The 19,412-nt window shown below is 48.9% G+C and overlaps 2 protein-coding genes across 2 annotated transcripts in view; one reads left to right on the top strand and one right to left on the bottom strand.

The window, feature by feature from the left end:
- Positions 1-9,592, top strand: part of Pcsk9 (proprotein convertase subtilisin/kexin type 9) — a 22,588-nt gene extending 12,996 nt beyond the window's left edge. The window contains exons 6-12 of the mRNA XM_021200864.1: positions 1,338-1,534; positions 2,530-2,713; positions 3,903-4,076; positions 4,293-4,441; positions 5,000-5,177; positions 7,215-7,396; positions 8,396-9,592. Coding sequence (XP_021056523.1) covers positions 1,338-1,534; positions 2,530-2,713; positions 3,903-4,076; positions 4,293-4,441; positions 5,000-5,177; positions 7,215-7,396; positions 8,396-8,608 — 1,277 coding nt within the window. The 3' untranslated portion in view covers positions 8,609-9,592. The remainder of the gene's footprint in view (positions 1-1,337; positions 1,535-2,529; positions 2,714-3,902; positions 4,077-4,292; positions 4,442-4,999; positions 5,178-7,214; positions 7,397-8,395) is intronic.
- A 974-nt stretch (positions 9,593-10,566) lies between these two features.
- Usp24 (ubiquitin specific peptidase 24) overlaps positions 10,567-19,412 on the bottom strand; it is a 135,647-nt gene continuing 126,801 nt past the window's right edge. Inside the window, exons 65-68 of the mRNA XM_021201285.2 lie at positions 16,815-16,890; positions 15,446-15,532; positions 15,011-15,121; positions 10,567-13,112 (exon numbers count right to left, since the gene is read on the bottom strand). Of these exons, the coding sequence (XP_021056944.1) occupies positions 13,050-13,112; positions 15,011-15,121; positions 15,446-15,532; positions 16,815-16,890 (337 nt within the window). The 3' untranslated portion in view covers positions 10,567-13,049. The remainder of the gene's footprint in view (positions 13,113-15,010; positions 15,122-15,445; positions 15,533-16,814; positions 16,891-19,412) is intronic.

Genomic DNA, 19,412 nt, shown 5'->3' with positions numbered 1-19,412 from the left:
TATAAAGACTAAACTTGAGAGTAGCACAAATCTGTGGGTATCTGCATAAACATTTAGTAGGTGGTTTAATAATATGATCATTTAGCAAAGCCAATGGCGCTGTTTGCCATGGACTATGATCTTCCCGGTCACGCTTTTTTTATTTTTTTTTTTTTTTTTTTTTTTTTTTTTTGGCCAGGTTTACAATACCAGGCATAAATCCCATCTGGTTGGGTGAGTCTCAAACCCAACCAGAAAGTGGGTGTTTGCCCGCGTGGTAGCCCCACGGGTAAACAACCAGTGAACACATACCGCTGGCCATGTTTGAATTGAACTCAAAGGCTTACAGCTGGGTAAGCCTGTTGACGTCTCTCTCCCGCCAGCCTGCAGCGCATGCTTCGACTGCGAGAGCTGGGCAGCAGGGAGCAAGCTTCCAATTCAGTTCTAGCTTGCGTTCTCCATGTTCTAGGGCTATCTAGAGCAACCTAACTTATAAAATGAGTCTCTCTCTCTCTCTCTCTCTCTTTCTCTCTCTCTCTCTCTCTCTCTCTCTCTCTCTCCATACATTTGTGTGCGCGTGCATGCGTGTGTGCGCGTGCGCGCGTGTGTGATTTGTCAGAGTGACTTACAAGTCCAGCTAATCCAACGATGCTATGAATGGGAAGTCCAAGAATCCAGGAGCTTCTCAGTCTGTGAGGCTAGATGCCTCCGCTGCTCCTCACTATCTCCCAGAGAAGCAGGTGCTAATGCCAATGCCAACGAGGGATAGACTTGCTAGCAAGGCGAGAGCAAGCAGGCAGAGAGCGAAAGCTCCCTTCTTCCAGGACCTTACATAGGCGTCTCAGCAGACCGCACGGCCCGGATTAGAGGTGGGGTTTCCCAACTCAAAAGGTCTGGATTAGAGGTGTCTTCCTACCTCATGCATCTGGATTAGAAGTCGACAATCAAGAATAGCCATTGCATCCTGCAACCAAAGTGTGTGATATTTGCAGAAATAATGTCTTACCGTCTAGTTCTGGGGACCACTCAGCTCCTTCAGTTTTGAGTGTAAATTTAATCTAGGGGCAGAATTATTCCCTTCCTCTTGGGACCCGTTGTTTTCTTTCAAGGCATTCAATAGGTTGGGTGAGGACCATCAGTGTTATGGGGGCGATCCTCTTTACGTCAAAGAAAGTGAGTAAATGACTTAAATGTCAGTCATACATCAAATACTTTCAAGGCAGCATTCAGATAGGTTAAGTAAGCATCGGGGCGCCAAACCACCACAGAAGCTCCGATCACACTGTGTCTCTGAGAGGAGGAGCTGGAGGAGGAATGTATACCTCTCTAGCAGGTGACCTGGGCTTGATTTCTTGCAGGCCTGGAGTTTATTCGGAAGAGCCAGCTAATCCAGCCTGCGGGGCCACTCGTGGTTCTGCTGCCCCTGGCTGGCGGGTATAGCCGCATCCTCAACACTGCCTGCCAGCACCTGGCAAGGACTGGGGTGGTGCTGGTGGCAGCAGCTGGCAACTTCCGGGATGATGCCTGCCTCTACTCCCCAGCTTCTGCCGCAGAGGTTGGTGCTGAGCTCTTCCGCCAGAACGAGGGAAGGTGGCCCCCTTGCTGACGGAGCTCCCTGGGCTGAAAGTGCTTAGAGCCCCCAAACTGGGAACCCTGATGGGACTCATGCCTTCCCCATTCCGACGTCTGTGGGAAGCTGTGACCCAGGCAGCCATACCTACGATCCTGTCCAACCCCCTTTCCCTTCCACCTCTCAGGACCTTATCCAGTCCCTCTTCTATCCCTTGGAAGGCAGAATAGCACCCTCAGTGGTCTCCGCACCCCCTCTGCTTCCCTGGATCACCCCCAATCCCCTGAGCCATGTATGCATCAGACCCACTGTCCTGTCCAGCCCCTTAGCCTCCCCCCACCCATTGTCTGGCTCCCCACCCCCACCCCCATAACTGACCCTATCGAGACTTAGGAGGACTGCTGCTCCCAAAGCCGTCATGTGATGAGCTCATGTAATTATCTACCATGTCTGGGGCTGTGGCAGGTGCATTCTGGGAGAGGCCTTTCTGGAGGAGTTGACAGTCCAGTGGTCCCATCCTCATCTGGGGGATACCTGCAGGGCATCTGTTATGCATTGAACAATTAGTGCTGGACGTGCAGAAGTGGGAGGCACCTGTCCCCCCACCCCAACCCCCGTTCAAGGCTTTATGGAACCCAGCCTTCCCTCCCTGACCACCAGAGCTTACCAGCTGCTTAATTTAACCTTGCCGTCATGCCTGCTCTAGACTTAATACGGTACCGTGTGGCCTGATAGCAGGCCCCTTTCGTACTCGGTCTCTACCCTAGAACCTGGGCTCCACAGGGATTCAGAAAAATAGGGTCTAGAAAATGTTGGGGACCCCTGGCAGGGGTGAGATGCCAGAGTCCCCCCGAGGAGCTGCATTTCTCACAGGTGATGGCGTTTCTGGGGGTCACAGTGGGAACTGGAGTTGACTAGTCCAGGGGCAAGACCTGCCAATCCCATTGTGGTGCTGCTAACCCACACCTTTACCGTGCCAGGTCATCACAGTTGGGGCCACGAATGCCCGGGACCAGCCAGTCACCTTGGGAACTTTGGGGACTAACTTTGGACGCTGTGTGGATCTCTTTGCCCCCGGGAAGGACATCATCGGAGCTTCCAGTGACTGCAGCACATGCTTCATGTCACAGAGTGGGACATCACAGGCTGCTGCCCACGTGGCTGGTGAGTCACCACCCCTCCATCCTACCACCATAGCCCTTTGACAGGCAGCAGGGTCTGTGCCCTGACCTTCTGGGTCAGCTCCTATGCCTGAGGGCAACTGTGAGGAGGAGCAGATGGGGCCGCCTGTGGTGAGCAGCTTTGCTGGTGCGGTGCAGTGGCTGAGGTAGCTCACTTAAAGGAAGACGTGTTTATCTTGTCTCATGGTTTCAGAAGGTTCAGCATGGTCATTTGACACCTTTATTTTAGGGCATGACATGGTGGGGAGTGTGTGGTAGAGCAAGACTGTTCCCCTCATGTGCCTGGAAAGCAGATAGATAGAAAGGGTACCCATCCCCTGCACCCCAATGATCTGTTTGTATTAGGACATACCTCCAAATGTTTCTGTCTCTTCCCACAGACTGGCGACCAAGCCTTCCATATATAAGCTTTTGGGGATAAATTTAATAATCAAATTATCACAATGTCCTGTAAATGGAGTTTAGTAATAAACTCTATCATTTATTAATATGACCTGGCCAGTCCCCCAATCCTATGGATTATTTAATCAGCTCTTGCACAACTACTGAGGACTACCCTTAAATCTGTTTTACTAATCGCTAGAGTGTCTACTTTCTGGCTGTGGCACCCAAGTACCTGCTGTTTGAATCTCGCCTGGGCCACTTCTGCTCCAGTTGTCCCATCTGGAGGTTGAAGGGGCGAGGAGGGGCTCATTTCACCGGAGCATGCGCTCCTGGTCCATCATGTCTAGTGGAGACCTCCTGTTCTCTCCATCCTCCTTCACTCTCCTTTCTCCTTCTTTGTGGTCCCTACCTGTGACCCCCCCCCAGACCCGTAACTGAATTTCTACCTCTCTCTATTCTCCCCAGTATTGACTGTAGCAGCTTCTATTTAACTGATAGTTTTAAACTGGGGACCAAAGTTTACATAGCACCACTGTAAGTGAGGATCTTGTTGGGGGCAGCCAGATCTTGGGGGGGGGGGCAGCATTTGAATACATAGCAGCACCAGGCCAACCCCCAACAATGCCCTGAAGAACACGGGGTCTACCAGGGAAGGATACACAAATGGATGGACCAGAAAGCAGTTGGAGTTCTCCTAGTGGTTGTTCCTGCATGCGTGCCCTGGCAGGAGCCCTATGGTTTTGGGAAGCAGGGCCAGGCCACCGCCTTCTGTGACTCTGTACCTCCAGGCATTGTGGCTCTGATGCTGACCCGGGAGCCTGCACTTACCCTGGCAGAGCTTCGGCAGAGGCTGATCCACTTCTCTACCAAAGACGTCATCAACATGGCCTGGTTCCCTGAGGACCAGCAGGTGCTGACCCCCAACCTGGTGGCCACACTGCCCCCCAGCACCCATGAGACAGGTGAGTAGGATGGCAGGGAGGGTACCCAGCCCCTGCCCTGGCCCTCACAGGAAGGTTTTCTTTCCTTAGCTGCAGTTGGAGGGCAGAGCCTCTGAAAACGCTTGATGATATTTGCCTGGGAAGCCTCTTTTCCTGCCATCAGCTGAGGCAATCCCTAACATCTCTGGTGGGGGGTCCCTCCACCCTAAGACCCTACTCATCTGGACCTTGTTGCAGGCGGGCAGCTGCTCTGTAGGACGGTGTGGTCGGCACACTCGGGACCCACTCGTGCAGCTACAGCTGCAGCCCGCTGTGCCGCAGAAGAGGAACTGCTGAGCTGTTCCAGCTTCTCCAGGAGCGGGAGGCGACGCGGTGATTGGATTGAGGTGCCCGGCCCTGTCTGTGTGTCTGTCTACCCCTAACCAGTCTCAGCCTTCAGAAGCTTCAAGTGGTTGATCCCTGAGTCTTCTAATCCCCGTTTTCAGGCTTAAAGGCACGGTCAGCGAGAGCCACATCCAGGATGGGCGGTGCCTACTGGGTGTATGGTCAGGGTCTTGTGGCAGAACATTTTAAGAGCTGCTTCACTGTGTTGGTCTGTGGCTCTGGAGTTGGGGTAAAGGACATTCAGATGCTGTGTGACACAGAGTTTGGCTGAAGGGCAGCACCTGACCAGGAGAGCCAGGTTCTAAGGATAGCATCTGTGAAATGTCCCAGGCTGGGGCTGGAGCTGGTGTGTTAGCCACCCAGTGTCTCCGCTGGAAGCTTTATGATGGAGAGGCCTGGAGACAAAACCGTCTGCCTCAGGCCTGGGCAAATGACTCGTGTCTAGAGTATGAGGATAAGCAAGATGCTGAGGGCTCCAAGGGTCCCAACTAGGTGCCCATGTACCTCTGTCCCAGCCCCGTGCTCTTTCTCACTGGTTCTTGGTTATCTCCAACTCTCAGGCCATAGGGGGCCAGCAGGTCTGCAAGGCCCTCAATGCATTTGGGGGTGAGGGTGTCTACGCCGTTGCGAGATGCTGCCTGCTTCCCCGTGCCAACTGCAGCATCCACAACACCCCTGCAGCCAAAGCTGGCCTGGAGACCCATGTCCACTGCCATCAGAAGGACCATGTTCTCACAGGTAGGAGTCTAGTCCAAGCTGGGAAAAAGAGGCCCGGTTGACTCCAGACTGTGGTCCTCCTAAGCCTGAGACCTGGGGCCCATTTTAAGCCGGTCGCCATCTTGTCCATGTAGTGTGATCCTCTTTTTCCCTAGCTTCCTTCTGCAAAAGAGGGTGAAGATGGTGGGGTGATGTGGCGCACGGGGAGGGGGTGCCTGACGCTGTCCGAGGGAAGGCTCAGAAGCCTATCTCTAAGTGGGGAAACTCAGTTTGAACTCTGCACTCAGTAGCGGGGTCAAGTTCCTTATCAGCCTATGCTTGGTTTCTTCATCATGAAGTGCAAGGGTGCGCGCCACAGATGTAGCCTGGTGCTGGGACAAGGCACATCAGCTCTCCTTGTCACGTCACTGCCCTGACTCTGGTCAGAAACAGTCCCAGGCAAGTAGTAGAGGTCACCGGTGAGGGCCTTGAATGCTGCTAGGGGATGGTGGCTCTCTGGTCAGGAGGAGGCCACACAGTCCTGCGTGGATGGATGATAAGTGCCAGGCAGGGGCTTGAAGGGCTGGGAAGTCACTGGGGAAGGCTCGATCAGTGGCAGATTCTAGAGGAGTACAGGCTGGGGAGCCACCGAAGGTTCTGGAGTGAAGGGTGGGGTTGGCAAAGCCCAGGCACAGAGTGGATCTTCAGGGGGGCAGATGAACCCAGTGGGTGGCTGCAGCCTGGACTAGGCAAGGCTCCCTGGACCTGTTGGTTACATCTGTACTGGGCTCTCATTTTCTTTTTTGAGTTAACAGCCAAGTCCCAGGGCATGTTTGGAGCCATGAGAGCCTTTGACCTTCCCTATCTGCAGCCTAGCAGAGATCCACGTATCAGCTAAGCCAGTGGCTCTAAACCCTCCTAATGCTGCGACCCTTTAATACAATTCCTTATGTTGTGGTGACCACCAACCATAAAATTATTTTCGTTGCTACTTCATAACTATAATTTTACTACTGTTATGAATCGTAATGTAAATATCTGTGTTTTCTGATGGTCTTAAGTGACCCCTGTGAAAGGGTCATTCTATCCCCCGCAAAGGGGCCTCGACCCACAGGCTGAGAACTGTTGAGCCTCCGTGTAGAGTGGTTCTACTGAGCTCCTGTAGCTAGGGAAGAGAGAACTGTAGTCCCTAACACCCTAAGATGCAGTCCTTGCCATGAATAGGTTGTCTGCTGGGACCACACACGTGGCCTCCATCTTCTTCATAGCATCTCTATGAGTGCTCTTGCACTTTCAATGTTACAGAAGGGCACTCAAGGCTTAGCATAGCCTCGTGACCACTGCCCATGGTTCTGTAGCTGGTGGTGTCCCTTACTTCTAAGACTAGAGTCCCAGGTCCCATGCAGACTTGGCTCACACCTTAACTTTTGGTGGTAGGACAGGAAAGGGACTCACAGAGGTTCTGAGCACCTCATGAGGCTAAGGAGCCCTGTACCACACCCTTAACCCCTTCTCTTAAGAAAGTAAGTTTCCTTCTGGGCATATATGCAGAAGATCTTCCAACTGGTAACCCTATAGGTGGAACAACAATATGAACTAACCAGTACCCCCTGAGCTCGTGTCTCTAGCTGCATATGTAGCAGAAGATGTCCTAGTCAGCCATCATTGGGAAGAGAGGCCCCTTGGTCTTGCAAACTTTAAATGACCCAGCACAGGGGAATGCCAGGGCCAAGAAGTGGGAGTGGGTGGGTAGGGGAGCAGGGGTGGGGGAAGGGTATAGGGAACTTTTGGAATAGCATTTGAAATGTAAATAAAGAAAATATCTAATAAAATAAAATACTAAGGAAAAAAACAAAAAAGAAAGTAAGTTTCCAAGACATTGCATGGCTCTCCCACAGTCCCCCAGATGGTCAGTGGCAGAGGCAAGGACCCAGGGATCCTGATGCCAGCACCATTTCTATTCAGAGCTGTCTCTGTCTTTCCCAAGCTTTAGACTTGAAAGAAGGAGCATCAGTTGGGACCAGAAAGACAAGAAGTCCACAAAATTACAGAGTCTGAGCTGCATGTTCTCTGTTCTAGGCTGCAGCTTCCATTGGGAAGTGGAAGACCTTAGTGTCCAGAGGCAGCCCACGCTGAGGTCCAGACGGCAGCCTGGCCAGTGCATTGGCCACCGGGCAGCCAGTGTCTATGCTTCCTGCTGCCATGCCCCAGGGCTAGAATGCAAAATCAAGGAGCATGGGATCTCAGGTCCTGCAGAGCAGGTGAAGGAGTTGGGGATGGTTGTGTACCTTGGTCTTGTGTGGGGAGGGGTGCTGCCCTGTTTTGAGGGGGCCCCATGGGTCAGGGTAGCAGGATGAGCTAGGCAGCTTTTCCTGTTGCAGGCACAGCATGTGTACATTTGTGCATGGCAGGCAGGCCTGGTTTCACTCTTGTCCAGTTAAGCAAGGCTTGCTGTCCACCCCTGCTGCTCTTTGAGAGCATGCGTGATGTATGTGCCTGAACACTTTTTGATTGGCTATTTACCAAATGAGGCAAAGTCTGGACACAGTGTTGCAGATGCTGAGCAACTTGTTTATACAGCTCTGGGGGTGGCCAGGATGAGGCTAGATGCTGCTCTGCGAAGGGGAATCTCAGTTCTACTCTTATCAGTGAGCACAGGCACCCAGAGAGGCTGGCTCCAGGCTGGGCGGAGGTGCCTGCTTGGCCCACCACGAGTGTCCATTCTGGTAGAGAAGACAGTAAGCAAAGCAAATTCCAGCATGCCAAGAGGCTAATGTGGAGGGAAATGGAGCAGGCAGAGGGGTGGGTTGAGACACCCTTGTGACAGACACAAGCTTGGGATGACAAGCCATGGGGCCACCACTAGGAACAATGTTTCTGGCAGAGGAAACAGCTAAGGCCAAGAGGGGCGACAGGATCACCCAGGCCCCTGCCCTGCTCCTGGTCTAGGGGGCGAGGGCCCAGGATGGGGTGGGAGGTAGGGGGAGGTGCTGCAACCAGAGATGCATGTAGGTGCCGGGGAAGAACGGGTTCAGGGTTTCTGTTGAGCCTCTGACCTGCCATTACGTAGGCTGGAAGGCTGGGGAGGTACCGACTTTGGGGTTGTGAAGGTGGCTGAGTTAGATGTCTGCCCTGGGAGGAGAGTGTGCTGGTTACTGTTGGGTGCAACCCTGCTTGGGTCTGAGAGGAACTTGCTTAGACAGCCCACAGGTCTCGGACACAGGCCATCTTCCTCTCTGTCTTCCTCTGGACTCTGGCAGGTCACCGTGGCCTGTGAGGCAGGATGGACCCTGACTGGATGCAATGTGCTCCCTGGGACATCCCTCACTCTGGGAGCCTACAGCGTGGACAACCTGTGTGTGGCAAGAGTCCATGACACTGACAGAGCAGACAGCACCAGTGGAGAAGCCACAGTAGCTGCTGCCATCTGCTGCCGGAGCCGGCCTTCAGCAAAGGCCTCCTGGGTTCAATGACAGCATCAGGCAGGGCTGGTGCCTGAGGCTGGGTGCAGAGATAGGCCTGTCTGGCTCTCTTGTAGCCAAAGGTGGGGAGATTCTGCGTGGGAGAACTTGGTGTCTCACCCTGGGTATCCATTCCTGGTGTGTGTGTGTGTGTGGGGAAGCACCTCCTTCATGGTCAGGAGGCCTGTGCTTGGCATTCTGCCAGCAAAGACGTTAAGCTATAGTTAGCTCTGGCCAGCTGCTCCAGTGTTTCAGAACCCGAGGACCTTCACTGCAAGGCTAGCATTCAGTTCTCAGGCCTCCAGGGTGTATTTGTCCTGCAGGAAGATAAGGATGGATAGAGACCCTTGGAGGTTCAAAGACCAAGTACCAGACTGGAAATTTGAGTCTGAAAGCCACAGGGATAGTCCGCTCACAGCCAGCTTACATTGCAGACACCATTTGGGGCTCCCTGATTAAATGCAGATCAGTTCTGCACACCTTCAGGGGTGGATCCAGCTGTTAGGTCATACCTGTATCTTCCAGATGTTCTCATCTGCGCAGGATAACGTGCTATGAACCCTGTTTGTACTGGAGAACCATACGGGGCTTACTGCACCTTACCCTATATACTACCCTGTGCACTGACTGACCTCATTTTATGAAGGGACAGGACCAGAGAGGCGGTGTCACACAGCCAGTGACGTCAGGACATAAATCCAGAGTGGCTGGCCCTGAATAATACCAGGCTGGGTGTTGAGAGGACAGGCTATGGCTTGCTCCTGGACTCCCTTAGCCCCAGTCCCACACATCAGGTGGAGACTGGAGTGACAGAGGGAAACGGTACCAAGGCCATACCAGCTGACCAGCACACCTCTATCCTTTTGACCTCTTCTGCCTTTTTATAGTAAGCTTCCCCACCTGTGTTGCTTTTGTAACTTGATATTTATGCAGGGTTTTGTAGAGTTTTTTATTATGTAGTGACTTTTCAGAATAAAAGCAGCTGACATGACTGACTGCAACTGACTCAGAGGCTGCCTGCTTACCAGGTGCAACCATCCGCCAAATGGCGAGGTGTCCAGGCCTACAGTGGGCCCATTCTGTCTTCCTGTAGCCTCCTGATGCTTCAAAGTACTTTGTCCTGGGCCCGCTCCCTTCAGCATTATAGACTCGTTGGGGCCTACCAGCACTCCTAGCTCCCAACACTTCTGCCATCCTTCTGGTGGGGTCTCAACAGTGTTTATGGACGAGTCTGTGGGTATTTCTGCAAGCAGTCTATAGTTGCCCCTGATTTGAAATGAAGTATGCTCTCAGATCTCTTCCCAGTGTGTAATGTGCAAATATCCCAGTCATGCAGTGTGGACCCCTTGGGGTCCCTGTCTTAAGCATGGTCTCCCTCTATACAGTCTACACAATGGATCTGCCAAGTCTCCAAATGGTTTTCTGCACATCAGTGTCATGTGTGGAAAGCACTGTAGCTGACAGATGCTAACGGATCAAATGTCACAACAGTGGCTGGCATCAGAGCCACTGGCACCTGTGCCTTCAGCGTCCTCTGCCTGCTCCCTCCACGGCAGTGACCATCAACTGGTTGGTCCGATGCCGTATGTGGACAGTTGGCTCCTGCAGACGTTGGCAGGTATTCACCTAGAATGCGCAGGAAGGGCTTGCCCTACAGGGAGGGGAAGATGCAGTAAAGGGGGTGGGAGTCATGTGGACAATGCAGGCTACCAGGAATGACTGACCAATGCAAGTCACTTAGTTTCTGAAAGCTAAGTCACAGGCCCTGAGCCCAAGATTGCTGGCCCTGCCCACGTGGTACACAGAGATCCTAGATCAGAGAAGGCCACACAGCCCGACCACACTGTGACCCCCATCCACTGTCAGTGCAAGTTTACCAGGAAGGGACCAGGTGTTATCTACACTGCTCCCCAGTATCCCCCACAGATCCAGACTAACATCTGGAGAAAAAGTCTGTGAGACTCCAATTCTACATTTTTGAAAAATTTATTTTATACTCTTAGAAGCTAAGAACTCCACCACACATGAACCAAATTTAGAAGCCAGAGTCTTTCCTAGTTTATCTACTTCCTTTTGAAATTTATAAACAAGATTTTGTACACAAGAGGTAGCAGAGGAAAATTCCAGTCTGCTTGTTCCAAGCTCAAGATGCTGTACACGCCTTGGTGCTAGCAGGGAGGGTGGGGCAAGCCAGCTGAGTCTGGTGGCTTAGGCTCCGGGCCTTACAGCTCATAGCTGTTGATGACAATGAGAGGCCACCTGGGAGCTCCAGGAGCTGCCTGTGGGAGGCTCATCTGTCTGTCTGTCCCCGGTGCCTTAGGGGCAGGATGGCAGTCCGGAGGTCAGTCTGGACTGAAGGAGCTTCTGGAGAGCACACAGCATTGAGTCAGTTGTGCAATTCCTGCTTGATTGCAGACCACTGTAAAAGACTATAAAAACATCTTCATCCAAAAGTTGGCAGTAAAAATGACAATTCTTTCAAGGCAGGCTTGCCATAATTGTCACTTTGTGGTACTACATTTAAAAAAGTCCTCAGAAGGTTAGTGGACTGAAGCTGTTGGAAATCAAGTGGTTCCTGATGGCGTGGAAGGATGCTCACTGCAGCAGCAAAGGAAGAAGATGGACCAATGTGAACAGTGCCGACGACCCTGATTCAGCTTTATGTGAGGACAGCAGGTGCAGGGCGGAAGGCGTCGTTTCCATAGGAAATAAGGGACTGACTAGAAGTGGCAATTTCACTCCTGAATTCGGGCTCCTGAGTGCAGTTGCTGGCAATGATATTCTTCCATGTATCAAGGCCAGCGTTTCAATGCGGGTCCCACACAATCTTCTTATAAGCGTGGGTGTGAGGAGATGGGGAACTGGGAAGGGAGACAATGGGATGGGTGTCCAGGTGTTCAAAATCAACTTTAGACCCTCACATTCAAAAACTGTAAGAACACCAGCATCCGACCAGCTCTGCCACTTGCCTGTCTGTTTCCCTGAGGACACAGCTCTGCTCTTACATGCTGTCCTGACCATCTTCGTGAGTCTGACCAAAGGTGGCTCTGGCCTGTGTTAGGTACAGAACCCACAACTGAAGCTGGTTGCACAGAACAGCTACAGTGAGATGAAGAGTCCCTGAAGCACATAGCAGGGACTATGACCTGCCTGCCGAGTGTCCTCACAATGCAAAAGCAACCAAAAAGGCACTTAGGGGCTGGCTGTGCCTCTTTGACTTGGCAAATCTAGCTGACAGTGGCAGCCTGGCACTTCCAGAGGTTCCCCCAGTTCTGTGCATGGCAAGTGGAAAATAAGGCAGAACTAAAGGCGAAACAAGACTGACACTGAGCAACTGAAGATACAAAGTGTAAAGAACACAGGGAATGGCTATGTAAACCCAGCCTCAAAAGAATGAGAGATATCATGTTGGCAAATACAACTAAATGGATGGCATTTAATTATTTTCTGGTTACTTCAGAGAAAGTACATTTTAAATCTAGCCTTTTCAGTATTAGTCACAAGGAGAAACAAAGTCTTGAATTCTTTCTCTGCAGTAAACTTCTGATGAATCCCACAAAGCAGCAGCTCCCAGACTTGGTATTTAACTCAATACATAATCAACACAAGGGCCACAGAAATTATGTCTAAGCAAAGCAAATGATTGCAGATCACATGACTTAAGCCTAGTTTATTCACTATGTCTCCAAGCATTAAAAAGGATAGTTTTATGAAGTCAAACTCAATAAACTTATAAAGTGCTTTTAATTGTTTTAAATTCTTTTTTGGGAACAAGCCATCAGTCCTTACTGACTGACGTCAGAGAACACACCTTACTCTTCCGGAGAACATAGCTTTTGTTTTGTTGTAAATTTATTATTGCTCTTGTCAATCTTGAATCAGAAAACCCCTCAAAGAGCTTAACAATGCCACAGTTTCTGATGCTGGAAGCACATCACCAAGGTCTAAGACCAAGCTGAGGCCTTTCACCAGACACCAAGGCTCTGTACAGAGGAGACATATTAAATACAAAGGCCTGTGTAAACTGGGTTCATTACTATTTTACAACAGAAAGAATGTGACCGCATATCTTCACATCATTGTAAATTGGATATTCCTATTCAATGTTACTGCAGATTAATAATTTCCCCTCCCATTTCTTCTCCCTGTGTCACAGAGAGAGCCACAGCTTTATCCCTCATCCTCACTCTCCTATGTCCATGGATCACAAATTTGCCACCAGATTTATTTCCTAAAATCATGTGTCAATGCACATGTAGACACTGGGACAGCTGGTCCACATTTCAGAATTCTCCCAACAGCTCCCAGCCTTCTAGTGGCCAGAGAAGTCTCTCCTCTGGAGCACGAGGTTCTCCTCCCACTCCTGGCTCCCACTCAAGGCTCTTTTAAGGCCTTCAACGATGAGATTCTGGTTTCCCAAAAGGTGCTGAGCATCCTGTCTGGGCACACTGCTCTAAGGATCGACATCATCTAGGTCACTTCTTAATTCACCAATCATCATGGGAGATTCCGAACCCTGTGGCAAAGAAAGGAAGTTAAGATTCCACAATTAAAGTCAGTTTCCCCATTGCCTTCCTACTTGTGGTCTGTAATTTATAACTCTGAACATCTTAATTCTGCTTATTAGAAAGGATGACAACACAATGCTAACTATTACTACTCCTGCACCTCATGATGGCCATGCAGAGCATTTGCATCTGTGCGGTCTCACTAAGTCACCAGAAGAACCCTTGGGCCGGCCTCAGGCTGTACGTCCTTCTCCACACCACAGTGACACCTTACCCATTAGGTCACTCCTTCTGTAACAGGGTGGGCTGGGATTTGGCTTATTTGTTTAATAATTGGTTTTGAAGACCTAGCCTATGTCTTGGGACTATTCTCACTTGAGGTAGGGATGAGGAGAAGAGAGATTCTCCCACGGAAGGAACAAGCTTGTGTGATAAACTAAAAGTCTACAATGAGGAGTGAGGTCTGTGGGGCCAAGTCAAGCAGCACACATGGAGAATCCTGCAGTGGCAAAGAAGACCACGGAGAAGTTTCAGAATGTGACATGAAAACAGCAGAAGATCCTCACAGAGAGCACAGAACATAAATAAATGGGTATTTGAGAGAATCAATGGGTAGGTGCTAAGTACCTGGGATTGGCCTGGTACGCATGGGTGCTGCATATGGGGTATGAGATGCTGAGGAAGCAACCAGCTTTGGTAGCGGAGTGAGTCGTTGGGCAAACTAAGACAAGCCAAGATGAAGACGGTCACCCTGGAGCTTAGGAGCTGCAGTGGTGGATGGGGTGGAAGCCAGGAGGCTGTCTACAGGATGGAGGTGTGCAGAGTAGCTACCAAGGAGACTGAGAGGAGGGTTGGAGGAAGCCCAAGGGAACTGTTATGGACTCCAGCAGTACTACCTGTTGTTGCTGGCAGCTAGGACAAGTCCTGAGAAACGCAGGCCACCTGACATCCCAACTATGGGGTGACAAGAGGAGGAGGAGATGAGGCTAAAGACGGCTGGGCCAAGAGCCGACTGTTTTAAGATGGAGTACAGAGTTCAGGATGGGAGATAAAGTTCTATCAAGTTGGGTAGAGAGAAGGCTGAGAGGAAACATCCCTCTCTATCCTAGAAAGAAAGAGACCAGTGCAGAGGATGGCTGATGTGTGGGAGATGGCAGTGGGGGAGCCCTGGTCTGAAAGGCCATTTTCCTAATGAATAAGGGTGGGGGTGAAGTACATTGCTGAGAACCAGCCTACATTATTTTACATTGTAAACGTGGGCCACCAGCCATCTGTAAAGTGAGACGAATAGTTGCCAGTGTAGCTGCGAGGATGTGAAAGGCAAGCTTTATGGAAGAAGCATTTCCAGTTGTAGCTGCATTCACTCACTGATGGGTGGCTGGCTGCCTCCTTGCTCAGAGTAGGCTGCTCTGATGGAAGTGGGCCAGGGGAGACACAGCCCACAAAGCATGTGTTTGATTCTCTTTTTTCTTTCCTACAATCACGAGTAACCAAACTTTCCTCCCTATTTCTTTCTTTTGTAAAACCAATCTAGAAGGATTTGGAGACCCCTAAAAAGTAGGTGTCCTTCAAGCTGCATGGAACTTTCAAGTCCATGTTTCTAGGCAGACTGGGGAAAAACAACAGAGAGTCTCAGCAACTGGACAGCACAGAGAAACAGACCGTAGTGAGTGTACAGACCGTCTGCATGCGGGCAACAGACGCCTTAGAGTCTAGGGTTCATTTCCCTTGCAGCACTGTTCAGCTATGTAAGTGCACAGCCCCAGCTTCTCGGTCCACAGCACTGAAGGACAGAGCTGGCCCATCTCTATACCAACTTTCTAGAGCAAGGTCTTCTGTTTCTTGATCTTTGGAACGCTTAGGAGCAAATGATGCCCTTTCAGCCGAAGGCAGGCTCCAGAGATACCTGCTGTAAGTGTCGCTCTCCATTCTCATTGGCAGGACTGCTCTCGGACCCATTGCTGCTTCCTGATTGCTCTTTTTCATTCAACAAGGCTGTGGCGTATGCTAATGTGTCCTGCATATATTCAAACACAAGAAGACAAGTTAGGGGCTTTTTCTGAGCAGCAACTACTCTTTACTGACCTCTGGTGGCACCTCAGCAACAAAGCACCTTATAACCCCCTGCCCCGCGAGTCCCCACTGACCAATCAACCTGCAGAGGCTCTTTTCTCTGGCTGATCTGTTTGCACTGGGCCTGATGACACCAGCTCTGTCTTTATATAAAACCCAATGGCTGCTTTTGTACCACATTTCCTACCCTTCCTTCTCTTCTCTGAGCTGTGGGTTTTAAAACCCTGGCACAAGGGTTTTAAAGTACACCAGATCAGACACGCCTCACCTGAGCCGAGATGGTTCGCTGAAAGGTTTTTCCAGTTGAAGTTTCATTAGAGACATTGCTCTGCGGAGTCCAATAATGCTCTGACATCTGGAGACAAAGGCCAGGCAGAGGTGACAAGTAAGCCACAAGTACACAGTTCTTATCTCACACACCAATGTGTAGCAGCCAGAGGTGCAAGTCTACCTAGACTTCCGCCACCTCAGTTCTCACGGAACAGCGTTTGCCCGCTTCCAACAGGAAACACTGCTTCTCAACGCAGAGTACCACCAGCCTATCATCTTTCATCTTCAAAGTTAAGACAGATGTTACTTGTGAAAAACCATGGTTCAAATATATTAAAGGGAGAATTCAAAAGTAAGTCATTCTTAGGTTTTAAATTGTGTGCCAGTCCAGTGTGAATGTTGGGATGAAGCCCTCAGACATTTACACTTGTCCAGCCATGCATCTACCCTCTCTATACGCTACTGTCTCCGAGCCCTCTCCACTGATGACAACCTGAATCCCAACAGGCTGCTCATGGCACCCACCTCTCCACCTCCTCACACTTCATATCACCACAAGCATTAGTACAGTACAAGAGCCTTTTATTATAGACCTTTGTTATCATTTTTCTAGTATATTCTGTCCTCATCTTATCATTACTGTTAATCTCCTACTGTGCCTTTTATCTAAACTAAACGTTACTATAGGTGTATGTATTAAAAAAAAGAAAGAAAGAAAGGAAAGAAATCCGTAGCATTTGCACGTTTGGTACTGTCATTTGTAGGTTTGGTACTTGGGGGTCCATCCACTCAGAGCACAACCCTTTGGGCTGCAGAGGTGGCTCAGTAGTTAGGAGCACGTGCTGCTCTTGCAGAGGACTTGAACTTGGATCCCACACCTTTAGGTCCAGAGGATATGACACCCTCTTCTGGTCTCCATGGACACTCACAAGCATGTGTGTATACTCCCACATAGAAACATAAATAAAAATAAAACCTTAAGAAAAAAAGAACACAGCCCTGTGAGATGTGGGGATAGGGCGTTACCATATTAAAACACACAAGAAATGATTAAAGAGCTAGAGAGATGGCTCAGTGGTTAAGAGCATGTATGCCACTTGCAGAGGGCCCAAGTTTGATTTCTAGCACACATGTCAGGCAGCTTACAAATGCCTATAACTCTAGCTCCAGGGGATCTGATATCTCTGGCCTCCATAGGCACTAACACTCACGTGCATATACATACAAAAACAATTAATAATAATAATAATAAATAAATATTTGACATCTGAAAATAGCTTGAGGTCATTCTGCAAGTTAAGTTTAGGAAAAGAATCCTTTTTCAGGTAAGATATGTCGCTTAGCAGGAATTCTCAGACTTGTAGTACCTTCTTTTGTAACCACTGCACAGCCCAGCTCCAGTGGTGGGAATTCTCCTTGAAGTACTCCTTAGCAGCAGGGCACCTGCAGAACAAGGACATTACTATTAAGCAAATATTTTTTTTTTTGAAAATATTCTCATTCAACCACATTTTGAAACATATATGCTAAATTTTTAAATAAATAAAAAGATTTATTTTATGTGAGTACACTGTTGCTATCTTCAGACACACCAGAAGAGGGCATTGGATCCCATTACAGATGGTTGTGAGCCACCATGTGGTTGCTGGGAATTGAACTCAGGACCTCTGGAAGAGCAGTCAGTGCTCTTAATCACTGAGCCATCTCTCCAGCCCAGTGTATGCTACTTTTACTAAAACTAAATTTTCCCTTCATGTTTGGACAGGCAAGACCAACATCCACTTGAACGCCAAGGCAAACACAATGCCTAGTCTCACTATCTCTAACTTATCAACAGTCCTGCTAAAATTGAAAGCTGGAGAACTAAAGAAACCCCACACGTGTAATAAATCATCTTTTGATCTAATTCTGGAAGAGTAACTTTTAGAGCACACCTGGGAGTGTCTCTCTCCTTTCCAATTGACTTTGCCTATTCACAGAGCTACCTTCATATAGAAGATGATCTTGCCTCTAATGTGTGTAGATAGGCTGTGTGAGGACACTGGACAGGTAACTGTGCAGCTGCTGGTGGGGACTATGCCACTGGTCCTAGCATTATTCAGAAATGCCCATATTGACATGCTGCTGAAATGAAGTCTAATCAAGGAAACCACAATTTCTAATCAAGGAAACCAGAGACAGGGTGACACCTGTGGCCAGAGTACTATGTCCACTAGGAAAAGCATTATTTCAAGTAAACCCTAATTCTTGGTTTAGGAAGTTTAAGTCCAACAAATTTCTCATTCTTAATATGACAAAAGTCCAAGAGTGGTAATTTCTATGCCTACAACCTGTGAGAAAAAAGGTGGCTAAGTTCAGACACAGTATAGGCACTATATACGACTGTTTTTGACTGTGGACTACACAGCGTTAGATGAGCATCACCCTATGTCCCACAACACACAAAACGTGGCACATAAATACAGTAACAGCCTTCAAAAGGAAGGAAGTACTGCTATACTAGAGTGCAGACAAACCTTGAAGATACTGCACTGAGTCAAGCAAGCTAGTCATGAGATACCCAGTGTGGTCAACTTCACGAGGCAGAAAGAAGAGTAGTTGCCAGTAGCTCACATGCTAGGAGCCAGCCTGGCCTGGAATGGCTTGAAGTGGGTGGGACACAGCACTAGACAAAGAGGTAGTTTTAAAGACTGATGGCCTCTGGCCTTCTAGCTTTCTAACTATACCAAATGCTTGCTGACAGCTTCTGAAAAAAACCCTAAAAGCTTTCTTGCTTATTCTATGGTTAAAAACCCTCTGGCTTGGGCAACTGAATTTATTGCTATCATCTCCTTCTTTGTCCAGGCAGCCAGAAGCCTCTCTGGCTAGGCTGATTAACTCTTTGTGAGCCAGAGAGGAAGGAAAGAACAGGATGTTAAAAAATCTTTTATACAGGCAGATATGCACAGACACACACACATTCATACACACGTTTGCATTTTTGTTGGGTCTAACCACCTGTCTCATACATCCCACAAGTATTCATGCATGCTCACATACATACAGATACCTACACAAGTACATTCAGACAGACATATATACATTTAAATAGATGGATGGATGGATGGGGCAGAGCTTCCCAAGCCAAACCATCCAACCAACTTTATTTCTTTTCTCTGGTCTTTTTATACCTTCTTAGACAAAAAGTTCTTTAGAAAATTACCTCAGAGATAAAATGTTACATAAAATGGGAGTCACAGAAGGATATTGATAATAAGTTCAAAGCAGTGTTTCATATTGCAGGCTCATTGTAAGTTCAACACACCAGTTTTTACATGGCCTTGCCTCATTATAGTGCACACCCGTGACTATTCTTGGCCCTAAATGTTTTTCCTTAAACACAAAATTGTCCCAAGTCTATTTCTCTTTTTAGTGCGATTATGAAGCTCATTTTATTTCTTATTATGCAGCCTTTACTTCGATTATGAGTGGGCACATTCAATTCTTGATTCTCACTTTGTTACATCTTTCTAGCAAAGCAACTAAGACCATCTCTTAAAATTTTCTTCCTAAAATTATTTGAATCAAATCAGTAATTCTATAGAATCATTAATTTATCTAAACAGCATTAATTCATGAAAGTTCATCTTTATGATGATCTGCAGAAAGTCTGATCAATAGAGTGAGCTAATGCCCAGGGATTGTTATATTAATTTAATAATGAAGGCATATCAGCTGCAAGAAGCAATCCTGAGATGAAGACTCTTTGGGGCTTGCCTCATAGAGCTCACCCATCGCAGAACATGTACAAAACAGTGCACCACCTCCAGGAAGGCCACTTGCTGGCCGCAGTCTCTCCAAGATGGCTCCTGACACTCAAGAAAGAAGGAAACGGGGCCCCAGGATTTAGCAGGGTTCAGAGTTTTAGGTTTGGAAGATGAAAGTCTCTAGAGATGGACAGTGATCAGTACAAATTTTCTTTAAAA

The sequence above is a fragment of the Mus pahari genome, chromosome 6 (assembly GCF_900095145.1).
Source record: "Mus pahari chromosome 6, PAHARI_EIJ_v1.1, whole genome shotgun sequence".
Taxonomy (NCBI): Eukaryota; Metazoa; Chordata; class Mammalia; order Rodentia; family Muridae; genus Mus; species Mus pahari.
Note: the sequence above shows the minus strand (reverse complement) of the source record. Positions and strands in the feature narration are given on the sequence as shown.